The sequence below is a fragment of the Calonectris borealis genome, chromosome 25 (assembly GCF_964195595.1).
Source record: "Calonectris borealis chromosome 25, bCalBor7.hap1.2, whole genome shotgun sequence".
NCBI lineage: Eukaryota > Metazoa > Chordata > Aves > Procellariiformes > Procellariidae > Calonectris > Calonectris borealis.
The window spans coordinates 4,117,643-4,139,908 of NC_134336.1; the positions used below are offsets into that span (position 1 = coordinate 4,117,643).

The 22,266-nt window shown below is 49.2% G+C and overlaps 1 protein-coding gene across 3 annotated transcripts in view; it reads left to right on the top strand.

Moving 5' to 3' along the window:
• The first annotated feature begins 383 nt into the window (after window positions 1-383).
• The window catches only part of MAN1C1 (mannosidase alpha class 1C member 1), a 70,226-nt gene continuing 48,343 nt past the window's right edge, over window positions 384-22,266 (top strand). For 2 of the 3 annotated variants that reach the window (XM_075173453.1, XM_075173454.1), the window contains exons 1-3: window positions 384-735; window positions 1,505-2,506; window positions 6,179-6,274. In XM_075173453.1, the coding sequence (XP_075029554.1) occupies window positions 1,943-2,506; window positions 6,179-6,274 (660 nt within the window). In that variant the 5' untranslated portion in view covers window positions 384-735; window positions 1,505-1,942. The remainder of the gene's footprint in view (window positions 736-1,504; window positions 2,507-6,178; window positions 6,275-22,266) is intronic. The other variant, XM_075173455.1, reaches the window with a different exon arrangement.

Sequence of the window (22,266 nt, forward strand, 5' to 3'; positions counted from 1 at the left end):
CCTATTTAAAGTAGCTGGAGCCCCGTCCGCCAATCGCAGCGTGGATGGGGCATTCCTCGCAGCCAATAGAGGGCTGGCTGGAGGAAAGGGGCGGGGTGAGTCGCTCCCCCAGCTCGAGCAGGGTAACTGTGGTAAACAAGCGGGCGGGTCTCCCGGCTTTCCTGGCGTTTGGAAGAGCCAACGGATGAGGCCAGGCTCCACCAGCCAGCCAATAGTGAGCGAGGGCGGAGCGCAGACCTGGGCGAGAGCGTCACGGCGGGCAGGACCTGGTCTGCTGATTGGCTCGCGACGCCCCCGCCTCCTCCCCCGAGTAACCGTTGGCAGGAGGAGGGGCGATGAGAGGGGCGGGCCGAGGGGCGGGGCTGCCGGCGCTGTCGCAGTGAGCGGCGGTGGAGGCGGGAGGTGCAGGCGGGCTGCGTGTGCGGGCACCGGGCAGCGCAGCCTGGCGGGTCCCCTTCGGCGGGGAAGAAGGCGGGGCGGGGAGGAGGTGAAAAGCAGAGGCCTCTAAGTAGCTTGATGCAGTTAGGTGCTTCCCTCCTGGATGCTTGGATGGGCAGGAGAGAGGAGCTGCCCCCTGGAGAGCCCGGCAGGCAGGCAGCCTCTTCCTCCTCTTAATTTAACGGGCACTTGTGAGCGCTGACAGCAGCGAGGGGTTCCCGCTTGTGAGATGCGCGGGCAGGACTGAGAAGATTTCGTTCCCTGTAGGACCCAGAGTGGCTTGGATTTGTCAGAGGGGTGAGTAAACAGGGCTGGGAGTAGGAAAGCGTCCGCCCAGCGGGTTTGACGGTGTGTTTGGGGGCAGCGCCGTTCCTACCCGTGGGAGTAGGGGTGATTTGGGGTTTGTAGGTAGGTCTTTAAAACGTGTCCTGCCTTTTGAAAGTGGTCCTGCTTGCTTTCGTGGTCTGAAAGTTGAGCTCTGTCTCTTCCAGCGCACGTAAGGAGGGGGTTGGCGGGAGGGAATGAGTAACTATTAACAGCAAGGCAGAGATTTGGGAGAAAGGGGGAATTCGCCAGGATCCATTTAGCAAAAGCAAAATCCGTAGGTGTTTTTTTTTTTTTGTCGCTGAAGAAACTTAGCCTGAGCCGAGCTTTCCGCATGGCTTGTTCGCAGCTCCATCGTCTCCAGCCCTCTGCGGGCGAAGGCAGCTCCTGGTGAGGAGCGGAGCAGCCTCGTCCCTGTCTCTCTGCTCTCGTCCCTGGGCGCTCTGCCCCTCCCCGAGTTTTCCTCGCTCCTCGTCAGGGCGCCGATCCTCCTCTTGGTCCCAGGGCTGCCCCGCCAGAAGAGCCCGGCAGCCCGGAGCTGTAGGGGATGGCGCAGAGCTGGGAGCTGCTCGCAGACTAGAGAGTTGATGGCAAGTCCGGGAGAGAGGGAAAACGAACTATTGTGGCTGGAGGGTGGGGGAACGGCTGGGGAGGCGGCAGACCCTCCGGGACAAAGGCTTATAACGCCGGCTGCATCCTTCTTGGCGTTGAATGAACGCGCTCTTATCTGCCCCCCTCGCAGAAATGCTGCAGCATGAACCCACCGCCTAGAGAGAAGGGATCGCACCTCCCCGGCACCGCTCCCTGAGCCAGGCCGACAGCAGCCGTCCGGCGGGGAGCCTGCACGGGGGACTGACGCCGGGAGCAGCCCTGCCCTGCCGCTCCGCCGCCCGGCTCCGGCGGGATGCGCTCGCCGCCGCCTTCATGCCGGCAGGGGGGACTCTGAACCGCCACTCCGCGCCCTGCGAGCCTCTCCGGCAAGGACCCCGGGCAGCGGCGGGGCCCCTGCGGCTTAGCCCGGTCCGGAGCCATCCACGTGTCACCCGCCGGCGGTCCCCGGTGAAGGCGCCCGCTCCACCCGGTGGCGCGGGGGGACATCCCTGAGCCTTTCGCCGCAGAAGCCAGCGGCGTCTCCCGGGGTGGCGGCGGATCCCGCCCGGTGGCCGCGATCCGGTGCCCCATGGTGCTGCTGCGGAAGCTGCCGGGCATGCCGGGCTGGCCGGCGGCGCTGGGGCTGCGGCTGCCGCAGAAGTTCCTGTTCCTGCTCTTCCTCTCGGGCCTGCTCACGCTGTGCTTCGGGGCCCTCTTCCTCCTGCCCGATTCCTCCCGCTTCAAGCGCCTCTTCCTGCCCCGCCGGGCCACCGCCGCCTCCTCCTCTTCTTCCTCCGCCTCCTCCTCCGCCTCCTCCTCCTCCACCCGCGACACCGACCTGCCCCGCAGCCCCCCCGCCGCCGCCGAGCCCCGCCACGCCAGCCCCGCCGCCCCCCGCCGCCTCCGGGAGAAGCTCCGCACCGCCGCCCGCATGGCCGGCCCGCCGGCCCACACCGCGCCGGGCTCGCGGCAGCAGGTGCAGGGCGGCGAGCGGCGAGCCGAGCCCGCCACCGGGGCTGCCCCCGCGCGGGAGACGCGAGTTCCGTTCCGCTTCGACTACGAGCGGTTCCGCCGAAGCCTCCGCCACCCGGTGCGGGGCAGGCGGCCCGGCGAGGACCCCGAGACCCGCGCCCGCAGGATGAAGATTAAAGAGGTGAGGAGACCCCACGCCGCCCTCGCCTCCCCTCCGGCCGTGTCCCCCCCTCAGTCAGCCCTCGCCTCCCCTCCGGCCGTGTCCCCCCCTCAGTCAGCCCTCGCCTCCCCTCAGGGCCGTGTCCCCCCCTCAGTCAGCCCTCGCCTCCCCTCAGGGCCGTGTCCCCCCCTCAGTCAGCCCTCGCCTCCCCTCACGGCCGTGTCCCCCCCTCAGTCAGCCCTCGCCTCCCCTCACGGCCGTGTCCCCCCCTCAGTCAGCCCTCGCCTCCCCTCACGGCCGTGTCCCCCCCTCAGTCAGCCCTCGCCTCCCCTCCGGCCGTGTCCCCCCCTCAGTCAGCCCTCGCCTCCCCTCAGGGCCGTGTCCCCCCCTCAGTCAGCCCTCGCCTCCCCTCCGGCCGTGTCCCCCCCTCAGTCAGCCCTCGCCTCCCCTCCGGCCGTGTCCCCCCCTCAGTCAGCCCTCGCCTCCCCTCACGGCCGTGTCCCCCCCCTCAGTCAGCCCTCGCCTCCCCTCACGGCCGTGTCCCCCCCCTCAGTCAGCCCTCGCCTCCCCTCACGGCCGTGTCCCCCCCCTCAGTCAGCCCTCGCCTCCCCTCCGGCCGTGTCCCCCCCTCAGTCAGTCCTCGCCCTCCCCTCACGGCCGTGTCCCCCCCTCAGTCAGCCCTCGCCCTCCCCTCAGGGCCGTGTCGCCCCCTCAGTCAGCCCTCGCCTCCCCTCTGGCCGTGTCGCCCCCTCAGTCAGCCCTCGCCTCCCCTCAGGGCCGTGTCCCCGCCTCAGTCAGCCCTCGCCTCCCCTCAGGGCCGTGTCCCCCCCTCAGTCAGCCCTCGCCTCCCCTCACGGCCGTGTCACCCCCCTCAGTCAGCCCTCGCCCTCCGCTCCGGCCGTGTCCCCCCCTCAGTCAGCCCTCGCCTCCCCTCTGGCCGTGTCGCCCCCTCAGTCAGCCCTCGCCTCCCCTCAGGGCCGTGTCCCCGCCTCAGTCAGCCCTCGCCTCCCCTCACGGCCGTGTCCCCCCCTCAGTCAGCCCTCGCCTCCCCTCACGGCCGTGTCACCCCCCTCAGTCAGCCCTCGCCCTCCGCTCCGGCCGTGTCACCCCCTCAGTCAGCCCTCGCCCTCCGCTCCGGCCGTGTCCCCCCCGCAGTCAGCCCTCGCCTCCCCTCCGGCCGTGTCCCCCCCATCAGTCAGCCCTCGCCTCCCCTCCGGCCGTGTCCCCCCCCTCAGTCAGCCCTCGCCTCCCCTCAGGGCCGTGTCTCCCCCCTCAGTCAGCCCTCGCCTCCCCTCAGGGCCGTGTCCCCCCCCTCAGTCAGCCCTCGCCTCCCCTCCGGCCGTGTCCCCCCCTCAGTCAGCCCTCGCCTCCCCTCCGGCCGTGTCCCCCCCTCAGTCAGCCCTCGCCCTCCGCTCCGGCCGTGTCCCCCCCTCAGTCAGCCCTCGCCTCCCCTCCGGCCGTGTCCCCCCCCTCAGTCAGCCCTCGCCTCCCCTCATGGCCTTGTCCCCCCCCTCAGTCAGCCCTCGCCTCCCCTCCGGCCGTGTCCCCCCCCTCAGTCAGCCCTCGCCTCCCCTCCGGCCGTGTCCCCCCCCTCAGTCAGCCCTCGCCTCCCCTCACGGCCGTGTCCCCCCCTCAGTCAGCCCTCGCCTCCCCTCCGGCCGTGTCCCCCCCTCAGTCAGCCCTCGCCTCCCCTCCGGGCCGTGTCCCCCCCTCAGTCAGCCCTCGCCTCCCCTCCGGCCGTGTCCCCCCCTCAGTCAGCCCTCGCCTCCCCTCTGGCCGTGTCCCCCCCTCAGTCAGCCCTCGCCTCCCCTCTGGCCGTGTCCCCCCCTCAGTCAGCCCTCGCCTCCCCTCCGGCCGTGTCCCCCCCTCAGTCAGCCCTCGCCTCCCCTCAGGGCCGTGTCCCCCCCCCAGTCAGCCCTCGCCTCCCCTCAGGGCCGTGTCCCCCCCTCAGTCAGCCCTCGCCTCCCCTCCGGCCGTGTCCCCCCCTCAGTCAGCCCTCGCCTCCCCTCACGGCCGTGTCCCCCCCCTCAGTCAGCCCTCGCCTCCCCTCCGGCCGTGTCCCCCCCTCAGTCAGCCCTCGCCTCCCCTCCGGCCGTGTCCCCCCCTCAGTCAGCCCTCGCCTCCCCTCACGGCCGTGTCCCCCCCTCAGTCAGCCCTCGCCCTCCCCTCACGGCCGTGTCCCCCCCCTCAGTCAGCCCTCGCCTCCCCTCACGGCCGTGTCCCCCCCTCAGTCAGCCCTCGCCTCCCCTCAGGGCCGTGTCCCCCCCTCAGTCAGCCCTCGCCTCCCCTCAGGGCCGTGTCCCCCCCTCAGTCAGCCCTCGCCTCCCCTCAGGGCCGTGTCCCCCCCTCAGTCAGCCCTCGCCTCCCCTCAGGGCCGTGTCCCCCCCTCAGTCAGCCCTCGCCTCCCCTCTGGCCGTGTCCCCCCCTCAGTCAGCCCTCGCCTCCCCTCACGGCCGTGTCCCCCCCTCAGTCAGCCCTCGCCTCCCCTCCGGCCGTGTCCCCCCCCTCAGTCAGCCCTCGCCTCCCCTCATGGCCTTGTCCTCTCCTCGTTGCCCCCACTCTCCTCACAGACCCCTCGCTTCCCCAGCCTTGCCCCCATTTCCCACACAGGCCCCTCGTGCCCCTTTCTCCCTCCTTTTCCCAAGGAAGGTGACAGGAATCGGGGGGTGTCTCTTTCCGTGGGGGTGTCCTGCAGCGTGGCCCTGCGCGTGCGATGTGTCAGCGGGCGCACATGCCTGTCGGCGTCTGCTCACACCTCCTCTCACCGGAGAGGAAATGTTAAGGCAGCCTGATAGGGTGTGACTAGAAATTAAAGAGCTGAAATTAGGCAAAGGGAAATTTCAGCTTGGTTATTAGGAAGAAAAACTTGCTTGGCGGGAGGTGTCTGTGGTTGTGCAAGAGCCTCCCTCCCAGGGGTATCGGCGTAAACCTGGCTGTTTTACACAGAAGCTGGTAGATGACAAAACTTGCGCCAGTCCATGGGGATGGAGGGACGGGATGTGCCCTCGCAGAAATCGGGGAGGAGGCGTGAGGCTGACTGTCCCTGTACATCGTTTTGTCGCTTACTCTGGGTGGAGTTGGCTCGGGACTTGTTACCCGCTAACAGCGACCGGAAGGCAGACCCCGATGAGCGTGGGTAACATCATCGGCGGGGTTACGGGGGTGTAATGGAGGGGAGAATTTGGCCTGGTGCCTACAATTTGTGCATAAAAACCTGGCAGCCTCACAAACGTTGCAGAGCAATCTGTGACCTAGTTAACCAAGAGCTATAGATTCTGTGTAGTATTCGATTGTGTTTGTCATATCTTTTGCTATGATGGATAACCAGCTTGGAGTGAATTTTGGTCTAGTAAGAGTTGCCAATAAGTAAAATGCACAGATTTAATTAAGTGGAGTATAAATTTCCTGGGTTTGTTCTCTCACAGAGGTGTAGGCATTCAGCTGCCCCAGGTTGAACAGAGAAGGAAGTCAAAGAATAACACACCGAAGGCTTTCATCCGCTATAACCTGCATTTTAAAAACAGTTTTTTAAAGCTCCCCTCCTCATGTCTCTGTCAGTCATTAAAACAAAGGCTGCACCGCTGGTAAAATTCCAACTTCTCTGCCAGGCAACCAGACACAACACACCCAGGGGTGCTGGGTTTCTTTATGATCCCAGGCATGACTGAGCCATCCTTTCGTTCTGCATCTCAGCTGCAGGGTATTCGGAATATTCCAGTACCCGGCCCTCTCGTGTGCTTGGAGTTGCGGAGCGTGTGCTGGAATTTGCTGCAGACTCCTGCTTTCAAGGTATGCTAGGGTAGCACGGCATACCCGTGAATAACCCAGCTTCCACTCTGTACAAGCAAATCAAATTGGAAATCAAATTTATGAAAGCTAGTGGAATTCAGTGCTTTATTTGTAGTTAATTATTTTTTAAATATAGGATTATTGCAAGTTGTATGGATTCAGCCCCATCTGTTTATAACAGCCATAATCAGTGCCGGGTAGCAGAGTTAGATTTTTCAAGGATGAGAATCCATAAATACTAGTTTTATGCTGACAGCTAATTACTCTTCAGACAGAGCCCTTATTCCTTAAAAGCGCCTGCACTTCTATTTTTTCAGAAAGAGAGAGAGAAACAACTATGGTGCTGAGAGATGAGTCTGAATGTGCAAAACAGGGGATGGTGGTGCAGCTTGTGGAAGAGATAAGGTGTGTCCTTCTTTTGCAAATCAAAAAGACATGAGGAAAACAAACGGAGAGGTTAGAAGACAAATGCTGTATACAAAGAAACAGATGGGTAAAAAAAAAAATTGCAAGGAAGAAATAAGTCAAGTCATGATACAGCGTATGGGTTAGCAAATATTCTTCACAGGATGTGAGAGACGCCAGCAGGTAGTGGGTTTGCTGGCCGTTTTAAGTTGTTGTGTGCAGTAGCAGCAAGTAGCTTTTCTCTCCTTCTTCCAGAGCTTTACGCCCTCTAATTTGCTAAAATGTGTTCCAAACTGTCCTGATACTTAAGGTCTTTTTTCTTTTTCCCCCCATAGGCCATTCTTACAGGTCAGCACTATATAACAGGGAGGATGGATATGGATGGTATTTGTTGATTTTCCACCCCCCCCCCAATCTGTCTGCCAGAGCCTAGATGAAAGCCAGGAGAAAGAACTGGTGCACGATCAAAGAGTAGGGCTGATGCCCAACCTAGAGACCTGGAACTTTCTATTTTCTCATAGGACCCTTCAGTCTGAGCAGGTCCGAGGAGGCATCTGCTCTTTCCCACCCAACCTCTAAGTTGCTTGATGCTTCAGCCAAAGAAGAGGGTGTGTCATTAGTTTCTTAGCTGTTAGGTGTGGAAAGTGTCGACCAATGTAGTCCTGCTAGACTTTTTCTGCTTAAAAGGTAGTGTTGTCCAGAGTGTGAAACCCACCGCTGTGGTGTTTCCCACTTTTCTGCTGTTTGGGGAAGCTCTGAGCAGTGCTAGGGGCACCGGAGCTGTTTGCAGATTGAGGAGTCTGGCCGGGGGTATGTCTGCCTCACTCGTGGGCTTTGAATGCTGTGTTTCCTAGTAGTGCAGAAAGGAAAAGAGGTGGATTAGCAAGTTGAAATGGCATGTGGAAGTCTGTTAAAAGAAGTAAGTACTGCAATGAGCTGAGCTGACATGTGCATGCGGATATTCTGCTTTGCACTGGTGGGTAACTTAGCAGAGTGGCAGACTTCTTAGGTTCGACTTACCTTTTAAAGACAAGTCCAGAGTCAATAAGCAGTTGTTTTCCTGAGAAGGAAAAAAAGAGAGCACCTGTATTGCACAGACTGCTTACTGCAAAAGGTCATTGGTTACCTGGAGAATTGCCTAGGATATACTGCTGTGTGTTACTGTGGGCAGCTGAGTACTGTGGGCACTCTGACCTTTTGAAGAAAACTGCAATAAAACCAAATAAAATCTCCCCATGCTAGAGCTTGGGAAATTTAAAAGGGCCTGGGATTATTCATCTTTTAAACTGACCTCTGAAAAATGTATTAGTTCTGTAATTGATCAGTCATGCGTGGCTTCAGGGAATAGCTAATTTTTTACATGTGCCAAATACTAATCACTGATGTTCAAAAAAAAAAAAAAAAGGAAAATGGTTGTAGTTGGAAAGTGACTGCAGAAATGCCACAGTGGGATTCCATATTTATTTACTCTCAACAATTTCCAGATCGAATTGGCTCAGTGAAAAGTCAAAATGATTTCCCCTCCAACAGCCGCTACTGCAAACTCAGCCTCAGATCTGGAAAAATCAGACCGTGTGGTTTCTGCCTTCTGCATCATAACCAGTAATAAAGATTTTGCTGTTGGAGCTGAGCTGACAGTTTTGCTGATGATGGATGAAGCAAAACAGACTGCTTCTTGCTGTACTGTTGCTGTGTTGGCTTCATGGGTCTCATAGGTAGGGAAGTGGTGAGGAGAGAGAACAACGGTATTTCTCTAAAGTATTTTTATACCAACTCTACTAATGCTGTCCAGTGCTTAAGGACAACCTGTAACCAGCTAGGCCAGAAAGTGTCCATCAACGAAATTAAACTAGCTAGCTTACTTCCAGTCATGGGAGATGTGAGAAAAATGTGAACAGTGGAAGAGATTTGCTGGTTTTACTTTTCCTCTTTGGGTACAAAAGGCAAGTTTCCTTGCCTGATGTCTCACAATACCTAATATCTTGACAGTGTCCTTTGTCCCTTTCAAATAAGAGAATATGTCAAATTCGGGCAGGCTTTTAGTCCTCTGCTAGGATTGTACCCTTGGGTTTGACACATGCATTCATTTCCTCCGGATTAGTAATACTGAAGCCTATTTGTTTTACAGTGCAGTTCTCTTCATCCTGGCTTTTCTTCCTGTCTCCACCTTCATTTGCCTCACCTTGCTGTCTGCTGTCTTTTGACACAGCTATAAAGATGTATTTGCTTTTGAAAATCAGACCCCAAGGGGAAGAAGGCCATCGGAGTCTGTGTACATAGTTATCCTCCATCACTCTGCAGATTAGCAGGCACCTATTAAGGTAGATCAGTCTTTTAAACACAAATATCTTGACAGTTTGTCACTAAAAGATAATTGGCAAGAAACGGGAATGTTACCAGGAGCTCCACTTTTGCAGAAAGTTACTTGGTGTTGGTTGCTGAGTTCCCTTTGTGTGGTTTTGACAGTCCTGACCAGTGATCCCTTCCGCAATGAAAAAGTGCGTGTTGTTGGGGCAGAGCTGTGGAAGTTCTGCTTGTTCTCCTGAATTTGTGCCGCAGCCCTGACCCCTGGTGGGAGAAGTGTCTGCTCAGACGCTCGTTCTGTCTCGCACACCTTCCTGGAGGCAAGCTGTGGGTATTCTCAGGGGATTTTAGATGGGTGCATAAGCACAGGGAATGGGATCGTGATCACCAATTTATTGAAAGCAGGGCTCAAAAGAGTCCTCAGTTTGAGTTACAGTTGCCCTGTTGGTACAATGTTGTGAATCACATTATCAGTCGTCCCTGAGCCATCTCATTTCTGAAACTAGCAGTAAAAAGGTTTCAGACATCTCCCTTTCCCTGCACTGTGCAATTTCTATTCTTCCATTTTGGGAAAATGCCTTTTCTTTCTGTAATCTGGGGATGAACAGTACTACAAGTAAATAATGTAATCCATCAGTGGCTTCAGTACGTGAGTTGCGCCACGCACAGTTCTGGATGGAAGTGCACTTCCCATGCACGTCTTTCTCACTGAGACCTGTGGAAAATGTCTAATCCTTTATGCGGGTCAAATGTAAAATCCAGAGACTTCCAACAGACTTACTTTGGGTGCTGGGGGTAAAGAAAACTGTTCTCAGTAAAATACTCATTATAATGGACTAGAATGATGATCTCAAACCAGTCAGGTATACTGCGATCAGATCATAATTCTTTCTCTGGGGTAGAAATACCTTTGCAATGAGAGAATTTCTCTGCAGTTTAAAGCACTGACTGGCTCCAGGCTTGCTGGAATTTTCCTTTGCTCCATGCTCCTTCTCGTGCATTTATTTACCGAACCTGTGAAAAAGGCTACTATACTGTAAATCCCACAAACGGTGCATACAGTGTATTTTTTGCTTCACTAGCCTCTGGTGGATTCATGCAAACAAAATTTAGACCTAACCTGTCTCAGCCTCTTTCGGCTGTAGGGTATACACTTAATTGACTAAAAATATATTTGTTCTGTTGGCATAATGCGTGAGTATAGAAAATACTTCACATCCTGTGATCCGTGCTACAGTGCTGCTTGCGTTAGAGATGCCAATGATACCTTAGTGCACACTATTACTGACATTACTCGAGCTGAGGGCATTTTGGAATTTGGAAGTACTGTGCAATTTGAAGACATTTGTTCTTATCTACAGAGTCTAGCACTGAAAGCACTTGTTCCACAACAACTAAATTTGGTGCGAGACTAGTTTATAAACTGCCACTTAAAGACAATGCACTATTCGCACAACAGCAAAATTGTTGGAGTGTGTACTTCTCCAGGCAGATTACAGATAATGACTGAATGCAAGTGCTGGACATGGTGAAATGAGTTTGCAGCACGCACACAGGGTGTTGTGCAGAAGCACCTACACCTTGCTGAATTATTTCAGTAAATACACATAAGCTCTCTGAAAGTTCTCAAATATTAAGACAAGGGGTTTAGGGCAGCAGGATTGGAGCCTGGCTCCAGCCTGTCGGTAACATCCTGCTGTAACCACATTCGCGTACCTTCAGGGAGCAGGACCGAATGTGGCCGGGTCTAAGCGGGGGGTCGCGTAGCTGGGGGGCTGTGCAAGGTGAGGTGGCCTACTGTGCGTCACTGCGGTACCAGTGGTGGTACCACTGTGGGTGGTGGGCCAAGCTCCCGTCACCCCCCAGCTCTGCCATCAATCTGGGACTGTGTATATGCCATTGTGCAAATATTTACTAAAAAGCAGTCACCTCGGTTAAGATTCCATCTTTCCAGCCAAAATATTTATAGACTCCTGATTAACTTTTTAATCAACGATTAAATCTACCCCTTAATGGGAAAAGATTTTTGTGTATAGTGTTCTTTCCTTTGGATCTGTATGCAAGGCTTTACCAGATGATGTTAATCAATCATGTTTGGTTTACTCTATTAGTCTATTATTGTTTAGATTGTTTATCATTTTGTTTTGATGTTTTTTGAGTATGTTTTTCAAGATTTAAAACAATTCAGGTTTTAGATGGGAGACTGAGGGGAGGAAAGGAGAATGTGTCTTAGATCAGTCTATCATTTAGTTCTGAATATAAAACTGGCATGAAGCTGTCAAAAGGAGAAAGCAGGAAAGAGTAGTCACTTCATTGGTGGGAAAAGGAAATCTTGTGCTTGGAGCATTTTAATTTTTATACTTAGGAAAGAGACTAAATTTACATTCCCCAAAAAAGTACTTTTCACTGAACGCCGTGAATGGATTTGGCATGAGGAACGAACACACTCCCATGATTGCTGTCGTTACTGCGTATCCCCTTGGCGCTTCAGTTCATCATATGACACAATATTTTGGAAGGGCTCCAGAGAAGCCGTCATGGGCAGTGGTGTCAGTGATCCGTGCATAATGCGAGTGTATTGTGCATGATGGACCCAAACCACTGTAGGAAAGAGAGCACAGTGGGAACACTGAAGGACTGGATAATAAACATCCTCTATTTATGGGACAGGGATGTTACTCATTTGTACTCTTACTAAAGGGGGCAAAGCATCTACTATTAATTAGAACAGGACACTTGGTCCTGGGTTCTGTTCCTGATGGCAGATTCATCATGTCGCTATATGGACCCAGTATGCACCTCTGTAAAATGGGCACAATTTTTTTATCCCTAATCCAGCAAGCTAATATGAGGCAAAACTGTTTTCTCTCAGGCACTTCAGCATTCCTGGGGAGGACACTGGAGTGTAAGTAATAGCTAGAGGTTGGACTAAACTGAAGTGACTTTAGTGCTTCCCTTTTGCATCTAATTATCTTGACAGCAGAGGTGCAGAGTCCCTTGTGCGTGTATCTGCCGCGTACTAGATCAAAGGATAGACCTCAATGCTGTTTAAAAAGGGAAAGTGTGCTCTTAATGCTTACTTCTTCCCTTAGCAGAAGAGTAATGGAGCCTGGCTTTCTAGGAATGAGTCCTGTGAGCTGAAACCCACATATGTCCTTAGATCCCCCTCATGTAGTTTGTGACTTTCCCCATCCCTCTGTTTGTAGTTCCTTCTGTGTCACCCACCCCTGCCCAGTGGTGCCTGTTGCTCTTCCCAGTGTCCCCCCTTGGCTGTGTGGGCCAGAGACAATGATCCAGCTACGGGTGCTTGGTACCTATAGCTGCCTGCTGCTCAGCGGGCTGTGGCTGGGCAGGGCAGGAGCTTGTGCTGCTCCCCTGCCTTTAGTGGGGCACTCTGTGCGTCTCTCCTCCAGTCTGCTGGCAATTTGCACTGAACTTTAGTTTCTTTGTGACCTTTGCCCTCTGTCAAACTCGATTGAAGTTTTCCAGCTCAAAAGTTACTGGGGAGGACAGGCAGACGACAACTGAGCGGAAAACAGTTCTTGGGCTTATTTGAGTTAATTGTTCTGATGGTTGAGATTGAGTGGGAGCCAGGAACTCATTAGTTCTAATCTGGCCTCCAACACTTCTATTGCATGGCCATAGAGCTGTTGTTATATTTCTCTCTCTCTTAGTTTATTAGTGGGTAGAACGAAATCCTAAGAGTAAGGCTGCAAAGAATAGTAAGTGCAAGAGATTTAGAAATTCTGCAGCATCTCATCGTGCCAACAGCAGTTGCACAGGATGATGATATACAGTGAAGCTATACGTTCAGTACGTCCTAGAGAATGTCTCCTCTCTAAGAGCTGTGGTACTTGCTTCGGAGGAAGTCAGTGACAGAACTCCCACTGATTTATGGAGCAAGATGGCTCTGAAGACTGTCTGTGCTGAGAATTGGAACCATGTTAGTAACGTCCGAGCAAACTGTATTTAAAACAGGGTTCTTGCTCTAATTGTGTTAACATGATTTCCCTGGGCAGTAAAGAAAGTGCATAACCATGTACTTTACAAAGTAACAAAAGATAATTGTAATGTAATCACATTTCATCCATCCTGAAACCCTCCTGCTGTCTGGGTTAGCCAGCCTAGCTCACAAATAAAATGCTTCCAGTGGAAATGTGGATGTTTCTGGCCCTTCTTTCACCTGAGCCTCCAATTTCCTCTGGAGTTATCTAGGAAGAACACATATTTATGTTGGTAGTTCAGAGTTGTGCTAGATGAACCCAGACAAATCCTTGGCCCATTTCTGGTGCTGTTTGGCTTTCTTGAAGGCCTTCCTCCAATACTGACACCATGTTAGGATTCCTCAGTCCTGAAACGTCATAGTTGTATTTGGTTATCTTATCCATCAGACATTTGTTCTGTGTGTTAGTGAGCCCTCCAACAACCAGAACATTGTTGCTGCTGGATGTGGATCTGCCCACTCTCATCAGTGGCTGCACAGTAGAATAATTCAAAAGATTGATTTTTGAAAGGCAGCTCCTTGGCTGGTGTAGGATAAAGCAGTAGACAGCTGTCTTCTGGTTCTTTCACTTCTGGATTTCAAAGACCTAAAGAAATAAAATTTTGAGTTGAATATTAGGGTGAAATTTGGTAAGTGGAACAGAGTGGAAGCTTGTTGCTTGGGTCTTGAAAGGAAGCACGGCCAGAGCAGTACTGTGGGAGCCAGTTCTACATTGGCAGGGACGTGGAGTCTGTGACCTAGGAGCTGCCTTCTGTCTCTAATTTTGATGAATCTTTATGGTTCTTTTCTTTAGTTTATTACCCAGATCTCCTAACTTTCCATTTCTTGCTTTATTCTTTCAGCAATTCATTAATCATTGTTGTATGATGACTGTCTAGTGCAGTGCTGGAATGATGCCAGGGCCAAGCCCTGATCCCTCTCATGATGGGAGGTCAGGCTAAATGAAAGCGAGTCCCCTTCATCCTGCCAGCTGAATTCTAACATTGTTGTAACATCCACTCCACCAGCTTCATTTTTATTTAAGATCCAGTATTTGCAACCTGATTTTTATGATTTATTGTTGACTGAGGGACTCTTGGAAGAGTTTATCAGCCTCTGGCTAATAAATTTGCTGCTGTGGTCCAAGAATTTCTTATAACACCTTTGTAAGGTGACAACTCTGACGTGAGGCTCTAGGAAGTTTCTTGTGTCTGTTATTAGCTATTACCTTTGATAAATTATTGGGCTAATCTCTGCTGACTACTTAATGCTTGAGAATTACTCTGCTCCTCTCTTCAGAAGTTCAAATCACAAGTAACTCTTGAAAGGGGAGAGGACAGCAATGCTCCAATCTGTCCCTCCGAGCAAGGACTACAAAGACAGATGGGCAGCAGGTGAACCAGCAAGAAATCATTAAACTAAACTCATCCTCCCAGATCTCTTCTGTTAAGCCATCCAAGTGTGAGATAAAGCACGAGGTGTGCTGGCAGTTCTCGACTTCCCTCTTTTCTCCTGTTCCAGCATTTGGACTGAGACAAAGACAGTTTCCAAACAGATGTTTCTTCTGCTCCCCAAGTCTGTTCTCACAGAGCAAAACAGGAACAATGCAGGGTAACTCTTGGCCTGTATTTACATTTTTTCTTTCTTTCTTTCCTTCCTTCAGTTATCCCATCTGCTTATTACTGCTTTTTGAGCCCTTGAGCCATCCATGTGTCAAAAACAATTCACGCTTTGCCGGTGCTGGGAGGAGAGAGGCAGAGCAGATGTGTGGTCCTGAAATGGAAAGAGTGAGACGTGTATATTGAGCCACTGAGTGAACCTGTGACCGTGCTAAGTTTTTTTTCCAATCTGAAAGGACTCCTTCTGCATCTTACAGTGTGGGTCCCATTCAGAGCTGTGGTTCCCTTTTGCAGATTTAAGGGCCTAACAGAGGCCTGTTCAATCTGTTTACGTTGTCATTAGCCAAGGCTGTACCTCGAGCCGTGGTGTGAATCAGTTCCGTTTATCCACCTGGCTCCCTATGCTGACTTAGCAGCTCCAAGTCACACATGTTCCAAAGCATCTTGCTGTGTCCCAGGCTGAGAAATCTCTTCTTCCCAAAAGAGGATGTGGCTGATTCTGAGGGTGGGCTTCACTTTTTAAATCTGAAAACGCTTTGGAAATGTTTCTTTGGCTGAACTAGAGCTCTTCAGCTGTCCAACCTGGGCTGCTGGATTCAGAGCCTTATACAGAACCCCAGCCTTCTGGTGCATCATAATTTCCATAACCGTGCTTCATGGTGACTGTCAGGATATTTCTGCTCTGGGCGGGGAAGGCTTTATTTACTTGCCTCAGGACACCTCCGTGGCAAATTTACGCACAGAAACTTTAGTCCCTGTTTAGTCTTTCACTTCCATACCCAGAGAGTATTCCTGCCGTGGTCCCACATTCAAGGCTCAGGAGTACAAAGCCTCATATCTTTTCTGTTTTGTTTCTTTTCATAATTGATCAGTTCGATGTCTGTCCCACAGGCTGCCAAGCAGGTAGGCCTAGTAGGTTCTAGAGACTTTTTTTTCTTTTCTTTTTATTATTTTCCTTGAAAAAGAAAAGAAAAATGTCCCCACACACTTTCCCCGCCCCCCCCCCCCTTGCAGTCTGCCCATTTTTGGTTAGTTATCACTACAGCTTCTTTTAGAGCATCCCCTTGGGCTCTGGCTCTCCAGAAATGAGAATCCTGTGCAGATGGTATCTTTAGTTAAAGAGAAAACTACTTACCTTGTCATAATGCAGGTCTGGAAAAACAATCTTGCTTAGTGTTTGTGTTTCCATCCACCTTCCCTTTTAACGTGGGGGTATTATGGTGAGGAGCTGATGGATTCTGGCCTGAGTGTTTAACTGATCGTTGTACATCATTCACCCGGAACGTTGGTCACTTTTAAGGAGAATTTGTAGTCTCTGTGTAATTAGGGATTTACGAAGACCGTGTGCTGTACATGTTTGAAGGGACGTAGTAAGAGTCCTCAAGGCAGCCTAGAGGTATGTCACAGTGCCCAAAATCTTAAGAGCTAGGGGAATTTCCTGCATGATTTATGCTGCAGGCACAAAACTCAGGAGGGGGACTCTGAGGTGACATTTGAAGAAGCACAATTACTAGGTAAGTAGTTTTTTTCCACTTTCTTCCCTCAAAGCATGCTGGAATGAAATAGTAGTCACTAAGAAAAGCCATTACCAGACTGTCCAACCTAGAGTTAAAGGGACTTGAAAGATCCAAGTAAGTGTCACACAAAGTGTATTGCTTGCTTCCTGGGTCCGTCTGCCATCCTTTGTGCATGCAACCCCTGGCAGTACTGTCGAAAGAGTTGTTGCGTATTTGACACATCTCCTAATATGCAACTTTGTTAGCAAAAGTAATCTTGTGAAGTGAACATTACATTAGAACGTAAAGGTAATGATTTGTGACATCGCAGTAGTGTTGGGGAAAATATTTGCTTGATGTGCATCTTTGTGCGTGAAAGTCTGTATATATGTATTTGGATATATGGTACCTTCCAAAGTGCAGCACGTACAGTAATTCCTGAAACTAGCATCACGGTAAATTATAGCACAGTGTGATGATAGTTCATAGGTATATTTTAATACTTTTAAGTATGTAATATTCTAATATTAGACTACTATTACCTAGTATTCCAATATTTTACAAAAAGAGATTGGTTCCCTATCTTCCGTTGTTACTTGGTCACATTCTGATATCTTCTGCTTTGAAAGCACTTTTAAGTGCTACAGATACATACTCGCAACTTAAATTTCCAGTTAAGAAATTTGTTTTGGGTGGGAAATCTGAACGCATGGAAGCAGTAAACCAGAGCTAAGCTCAAATTCTGCACAGTATCAAAAAAAAACCCCAATGTTTTATAAGGACCTTAAATTTCTTTTCTGATTTCCTAACATTTACAGATGTTGCTCAAAGAGCTACTTCTGCCTTCATTCTGTGGTAATAACAAGGGAGATCATAATTACTCCTATGGTTTTAAGCTCATTTTTCTTGAAGTGTCCTCTCTACAATTTTTAATCTTTCCTGTATCTCGCTGTTCGCTTTCTGTATGTTTGCTGGCACAACATCTTCACTTTCATCTGCACCACACAAGCTATAGTCAGATTTGCTCTTTGACACTGACCCCAGTTTTTTTGCAGCATGCCAAATTACCTTTTGAGTATCCATCTATGGAAGAAATCATCCCTCAAATTTAATAGGGTCAACTCCTCTAGCTAAGACTGCCGGGTGCAAACTGGACGTCATGGATTGCCTTTTTGTGCAAGTTCTCTAAACCTCATGACAGCAGGTGCTTGAATAGTGGTTACAGGTAACAAGCTTAGGACCAGAAGAATCTTCATCGTTTTTATTGCTGGCCTTGTTGTACAGTGTCGGCTTCGGTCGTGCTCTGGAATATCGTATATTTGATCAGTTATAGAGGCTCGGAGGAAATATGAAGCTGACAGCATTAGGTTGGCCGAGAACACAAATACCTTTTATTTCTATTTTTCCACAAGCTTTGATTCTGGGAAGCGAAGGAGATGAGACTACAGCTTTTCTCGTCTCTTTACTAAATCACCCTGTGCTTTGGTCTAGACTTGCAAATTTGTCCTCAAAACCACTGTCGTCCTCTTACAGTCTAGCATCTCATTAAGAAACTAACTGCAAAATCAACTGCTCTTGCTGACATGTTTCCTGATTTAGATGCAGCTGGATCCAGCTGGGTCTTAATGCCTGAGATAGTCCTATCGAAGGATTTTTTTTTTTTTTCCCTCCTCTTGACACTGTTAAATCTAGTTGCATTAGGAATTTAATTAGGAGTTAGTTTAATTGTGTTTTGAGCTGTTCTTTCTCCCATTCAGCTTTCCTAGCAGGGGCTGTGAGTCAGGAAGACTCTTGAGTTCTATTTCTGTCCTTGTCACTAACACTAACGACCTTGGACTACTCTGTGCTGGTGTTTTTTTTTTTTTTTCTTTTCCCCCAGTGCAAATCAGGCTTCTAGTCCTGCTTTTTTCCTGATTGTGGTGGGGAGAGAGTGCTTACCTCTGCAGATCTGAGCTGAATAGCTCTCCTTTACCTAGCTGGACCGTCTGTCTGGGAACAGCAAGCAAAAGTTGAAACTTTTTTTTATTGCAACTTGCTGGAAGGTCCCTTGTGGCTGTCTGATGGAAGGTGATTTCTTCTAACTTCATAAAAAATTCCTCCATTGCTTCCAGTGATGGAGATCAGTTTTCTGAGCAATGGTCAGCTGTGTCTTTGGCTATTGTGCAAGAGAGTGAGCTGTGATAGTAACTGATGTCATAAAAAAAATACCGATGCAAGTTTGAAAACAAGCTGCTGAGACTTTGCCAGAAAAATCTGAAGCAAAGCCCCACTCACCCGTTGTTTGAATTACTGTTATATTTACTTCTAGATAAAGTGACATGTAGCAAGTAATTCACAGTATCTATCTACCATCTAACACTAAACAATCAGCTGATGTATTTACAGTCAGTAGGCTGACAAGTTTTCAAATTTTGTTTTAGAATCTGTTTCAGAGAGCCGGAGCTCATGGGAGGAGTTGTGTACTCAGGCTGGTGCTTTGGGCATGGAAACATGAGCCTTTATGTTGGATAGAACAGTGGCAAAGGCAGCTGTCAAAGAGCTGAGGCTTTCCTGGGCTTTGGGTGTCATTCCAGAGAGTGTATTTGCAGAAATCTGCTTTTGAGGAAGTGGGTTTGCGACAGGAATCAGTCTTGTGTTATCTGGGAGGCTAATCATTACGGTTGTGCATATAATCGCAGTGTTCGCTCCCACAGATCACCTCTTTGACTCAGAGTAATGTTACTTGTTGATGCAGCTGCAGCAGAATAATTTATGCTCTCCTGAGTTGGGGACCTTGCCCAGGTAGATGCACTTCTTTCTGCCGTATTAAGTCATCACTGACACCAGGTGCATGTAGACAGGTGTTGAGTTGAGTTTTGACCCTGAATCTGCCACTGCCATCTCCTGCAAAACGATTCTGGGTCTGCAAGATCATTGAGCGAAAGAATATTGAGCACAAATTCACCAAGTGAACGCAGGCCCACACTGTTTAATACCCTTTGGTTATATCTCTTTATTATGCCTAGTGCTTTTCGAAGAAAAGGATGAGGTCTGTGTTGTAGATGGATAAGCTAAGGCACATGGTAGTGGAAGTTGTCCAGCGGGTGTATGAGAAGGGTCAGGAATGGAAAGCAGAGAGGAAATACCTGTCCTCTTGGAGCCGATGAGATTGTGTTCACTTGGTTTTGCCAGGGCTTTCATTTGGTAGTAACAGGCTCAGGTTTTACATGCAGTCACACCTTTACCATCAGTTAAAAGAAGAATGATGCTTTATTTAAAGTTAGAGAAATGAGGTGATGTTAGATTAACACTTACCAAGGTGAGACTCTGTAATGGTTATCGGTTGTTTGAAGGCCTATTAAATGAAAATCTCTGCAATTCACTTAATGTTTTATTCAAAGATGGAAGCTAACATGGATGCTATAAAACAGGCAGGTTAGCTAGCGTGTCTCTAAATTGCTCAAGTTCCTGTTGGGATCTATTGGATTTACTGTAATCTTTAATTATAAAATGTAATTACTTTAGAATGGATTATCAATGTTGGTGTCCATTTCTGTGGGTTGCTTGGTAACGTCTTTCATGTGCTGAAGCACTATCTGTTCTGCGAGCTACAGGCTTTTAAACCCATGAAGTAAAAGCCTGTGGATATTAGCGTCTGCCTAAATGGAACCTTTCAATCAACTGGAGTTAACACACAGCTTTTTTGTTATTATTTTGCTATTACGTAAAAACATTTCTAAGGACAATGTCCCAGAGAAGTAGCCTGAGAAGTTGCTCAGCTTTCTATTAAAGGTTTTCAAATAAATTCTATATAACATTTTTATAACATTCTGCCATGGTGTTTGTATGGATATTTATATCTCTGTGTGATAATATTAAAAAAACCAATAGATAATAAACATGGTACTGTGTCATTGCCTTTCCCGCAGTCAATCCTGAATTATACAAGTGTATGCAAGTCTGATTAGAAAAAAATACCATCCATTATTCCAGATATAAATGGCTTATCCTGATGTCTTCAGGCAGACTACTTCTTCTGTCTGCAAGACTGACAGTTGGTTCCTTTTTTTCTCTGCATCTTGTCATCTGGCAAATTGTTTTTTACACAGCTGGGGAAAATATATGGCATTATATTGCAGGTTAAAAATCCAAACTAGAACAGGGCTATTTTGGGGTGGCAAGAAGGTTAGATATGGGAAAGAACAGGTCCTAGTTTTGAAATGGATATGACAACTAATCTTCCTCCAGTTGCAGAGAAAGGAAAAGAAACCTATCTGGTAGTCTGAGGTGGGAGAAACCAAGTAAGAAATACAATAGGGAAAGAAATATTTAAAATTACACCTACCACCCCCCCTTTTTTTGTTCTTGTTTTTTTTTTTTTTTTTTTGAAAACCCAAACCGGGAATTTCTTAGATAGCTTAATAGCTAAATATTTGAAGGGGAGTTGAAGAAAGGAGGCTAAAGAGCCACAAAAGTGGTTATCTTGTGAAGATAATGGCTTTGTGTAATGTTCCTTGGAAGTTCTTGAAAGGAGCTGATTGGTTGGTATATTTAGATTTCATCTTTTAAGCATTTACTAATTATCCCAGCCTAGATGGATAAAACTAATCAAATAGCTGTTTGGGAATGCTCTGCATTTTGAAATCTACCCTGGTAACAAGAGGAGGGCAAGTGATAGCGTGGGGGATTTTTTTTTTTTCTTCTCTCATCTTTCTGCTTTTTGCAAGTACATAAACCCAGGGATTTTCAGTGGTTTAGTTATTACATATATTAAAGAACATCAAATTTGTACATCTCTTCAGAGTGAAAACTCTTCCTTGGTCAAGTTTTTATCCTGAGCCCTGTTTCTTCATTATCTGGATCACAGAACTTGCTAAATGCCTTTTTGTTCTGAATTCTTCCTGACTGCCTTTCCACTGGAGTCTGATCTTCCATAACCTCAGGTTCTCTGAAAATCAGTAAAGTGGTGGCACTCTGAAAATCAAGACTGTAGTACACGTGGGCAGAAACTGTAAATCCCAACTGTTCAATATCTCCCGTGTTACTGCCTGGGTGGCATCATAAAAGCACTGCCGGACCGAGGAGCAGTGGTGCCCTCCTGTAATATGTCATGTAGCGTGAGCGGAGAGGGAGTGTCATCAACTTCGTTGATGCTTTTATTTACTGAGTCTGGAATGGTGATTTTTATTGTGTTATTTGGCATTGGATTGAATTGGAAAGACAGCTGCAGATCTCAGAAAATGTAAGAATTCTTGCTGAGGTGAGCCATGTCAAGAGCAAACAGAAATGAGAGAATGGGCAAAGCTGTGGTAGCAGTGTAGGTGCTGTTGTGGTGCGCTTGTTAGGCTTAGCAGATGGAGGAGTTCGGGGTAGAAGTGAAACATTAAATAGTTGTATGATTTCCTGCTGCAGTATTTGAAGGGACACAAGCACTTAGTGTTTGGCCTTTAAACTAGAGTATTTAGAAAACTGACTTATAAATAAAAATATTTCCATACATTAAATAAAAAAAATGCACTGAAAGTAATTTAACCCAGCCTTGTTCCACAATGTTCTTGTGCGATCTAAATACCGCAGTGTTGTGAACCTGCAAAGTTGTAGACGAAGACCCTGAACCAGCAAACAGCTCGGTGCAGGACTTTGCACTCAGCGCCTGGCTCTGCATGGCTGCAGGCTGCTGCCCGTATGAAATACACGTGGGCTTGAGAGCAGGATCTTTTTTGGGTTTGGATGGAGCAAAGCACAAGAACAGGTAACGCCCTAAATGATGAAAGTGATAGTGTGGGTTTTCAGAATTCAGTTTAGTTACTTGTACTTGATTTGAATATATAATCATCTAGCCGGGTAGCTGAAACTCTCGAAAGTAAAAAGTGACTTACAGATTATAGGAAAGAAAGAGCAATCTGACAAACTTGATTATAAATTTGGAAATCTCTGCTATAAATCAGCTAAAAGCCAGAGTGATTAGAATTTCATGGCCAAATAGATAATTGTCTATTAGATGGCAGACGGCACACCGGTAAGAACAAAATCTAAAATTATGGATCTATTTCCATAATTTTTGTGGTTCTGGTGCCATTTTTCAAATCTAAAATGGCATAATGTTAATGCTGACATATTGTGATCTCTCATGACTAGAATGGCAAAAAATATTCACTTCTAACCTTGGCGTCTCATCAGAAAGCGGACTTAAACACGACACTATGT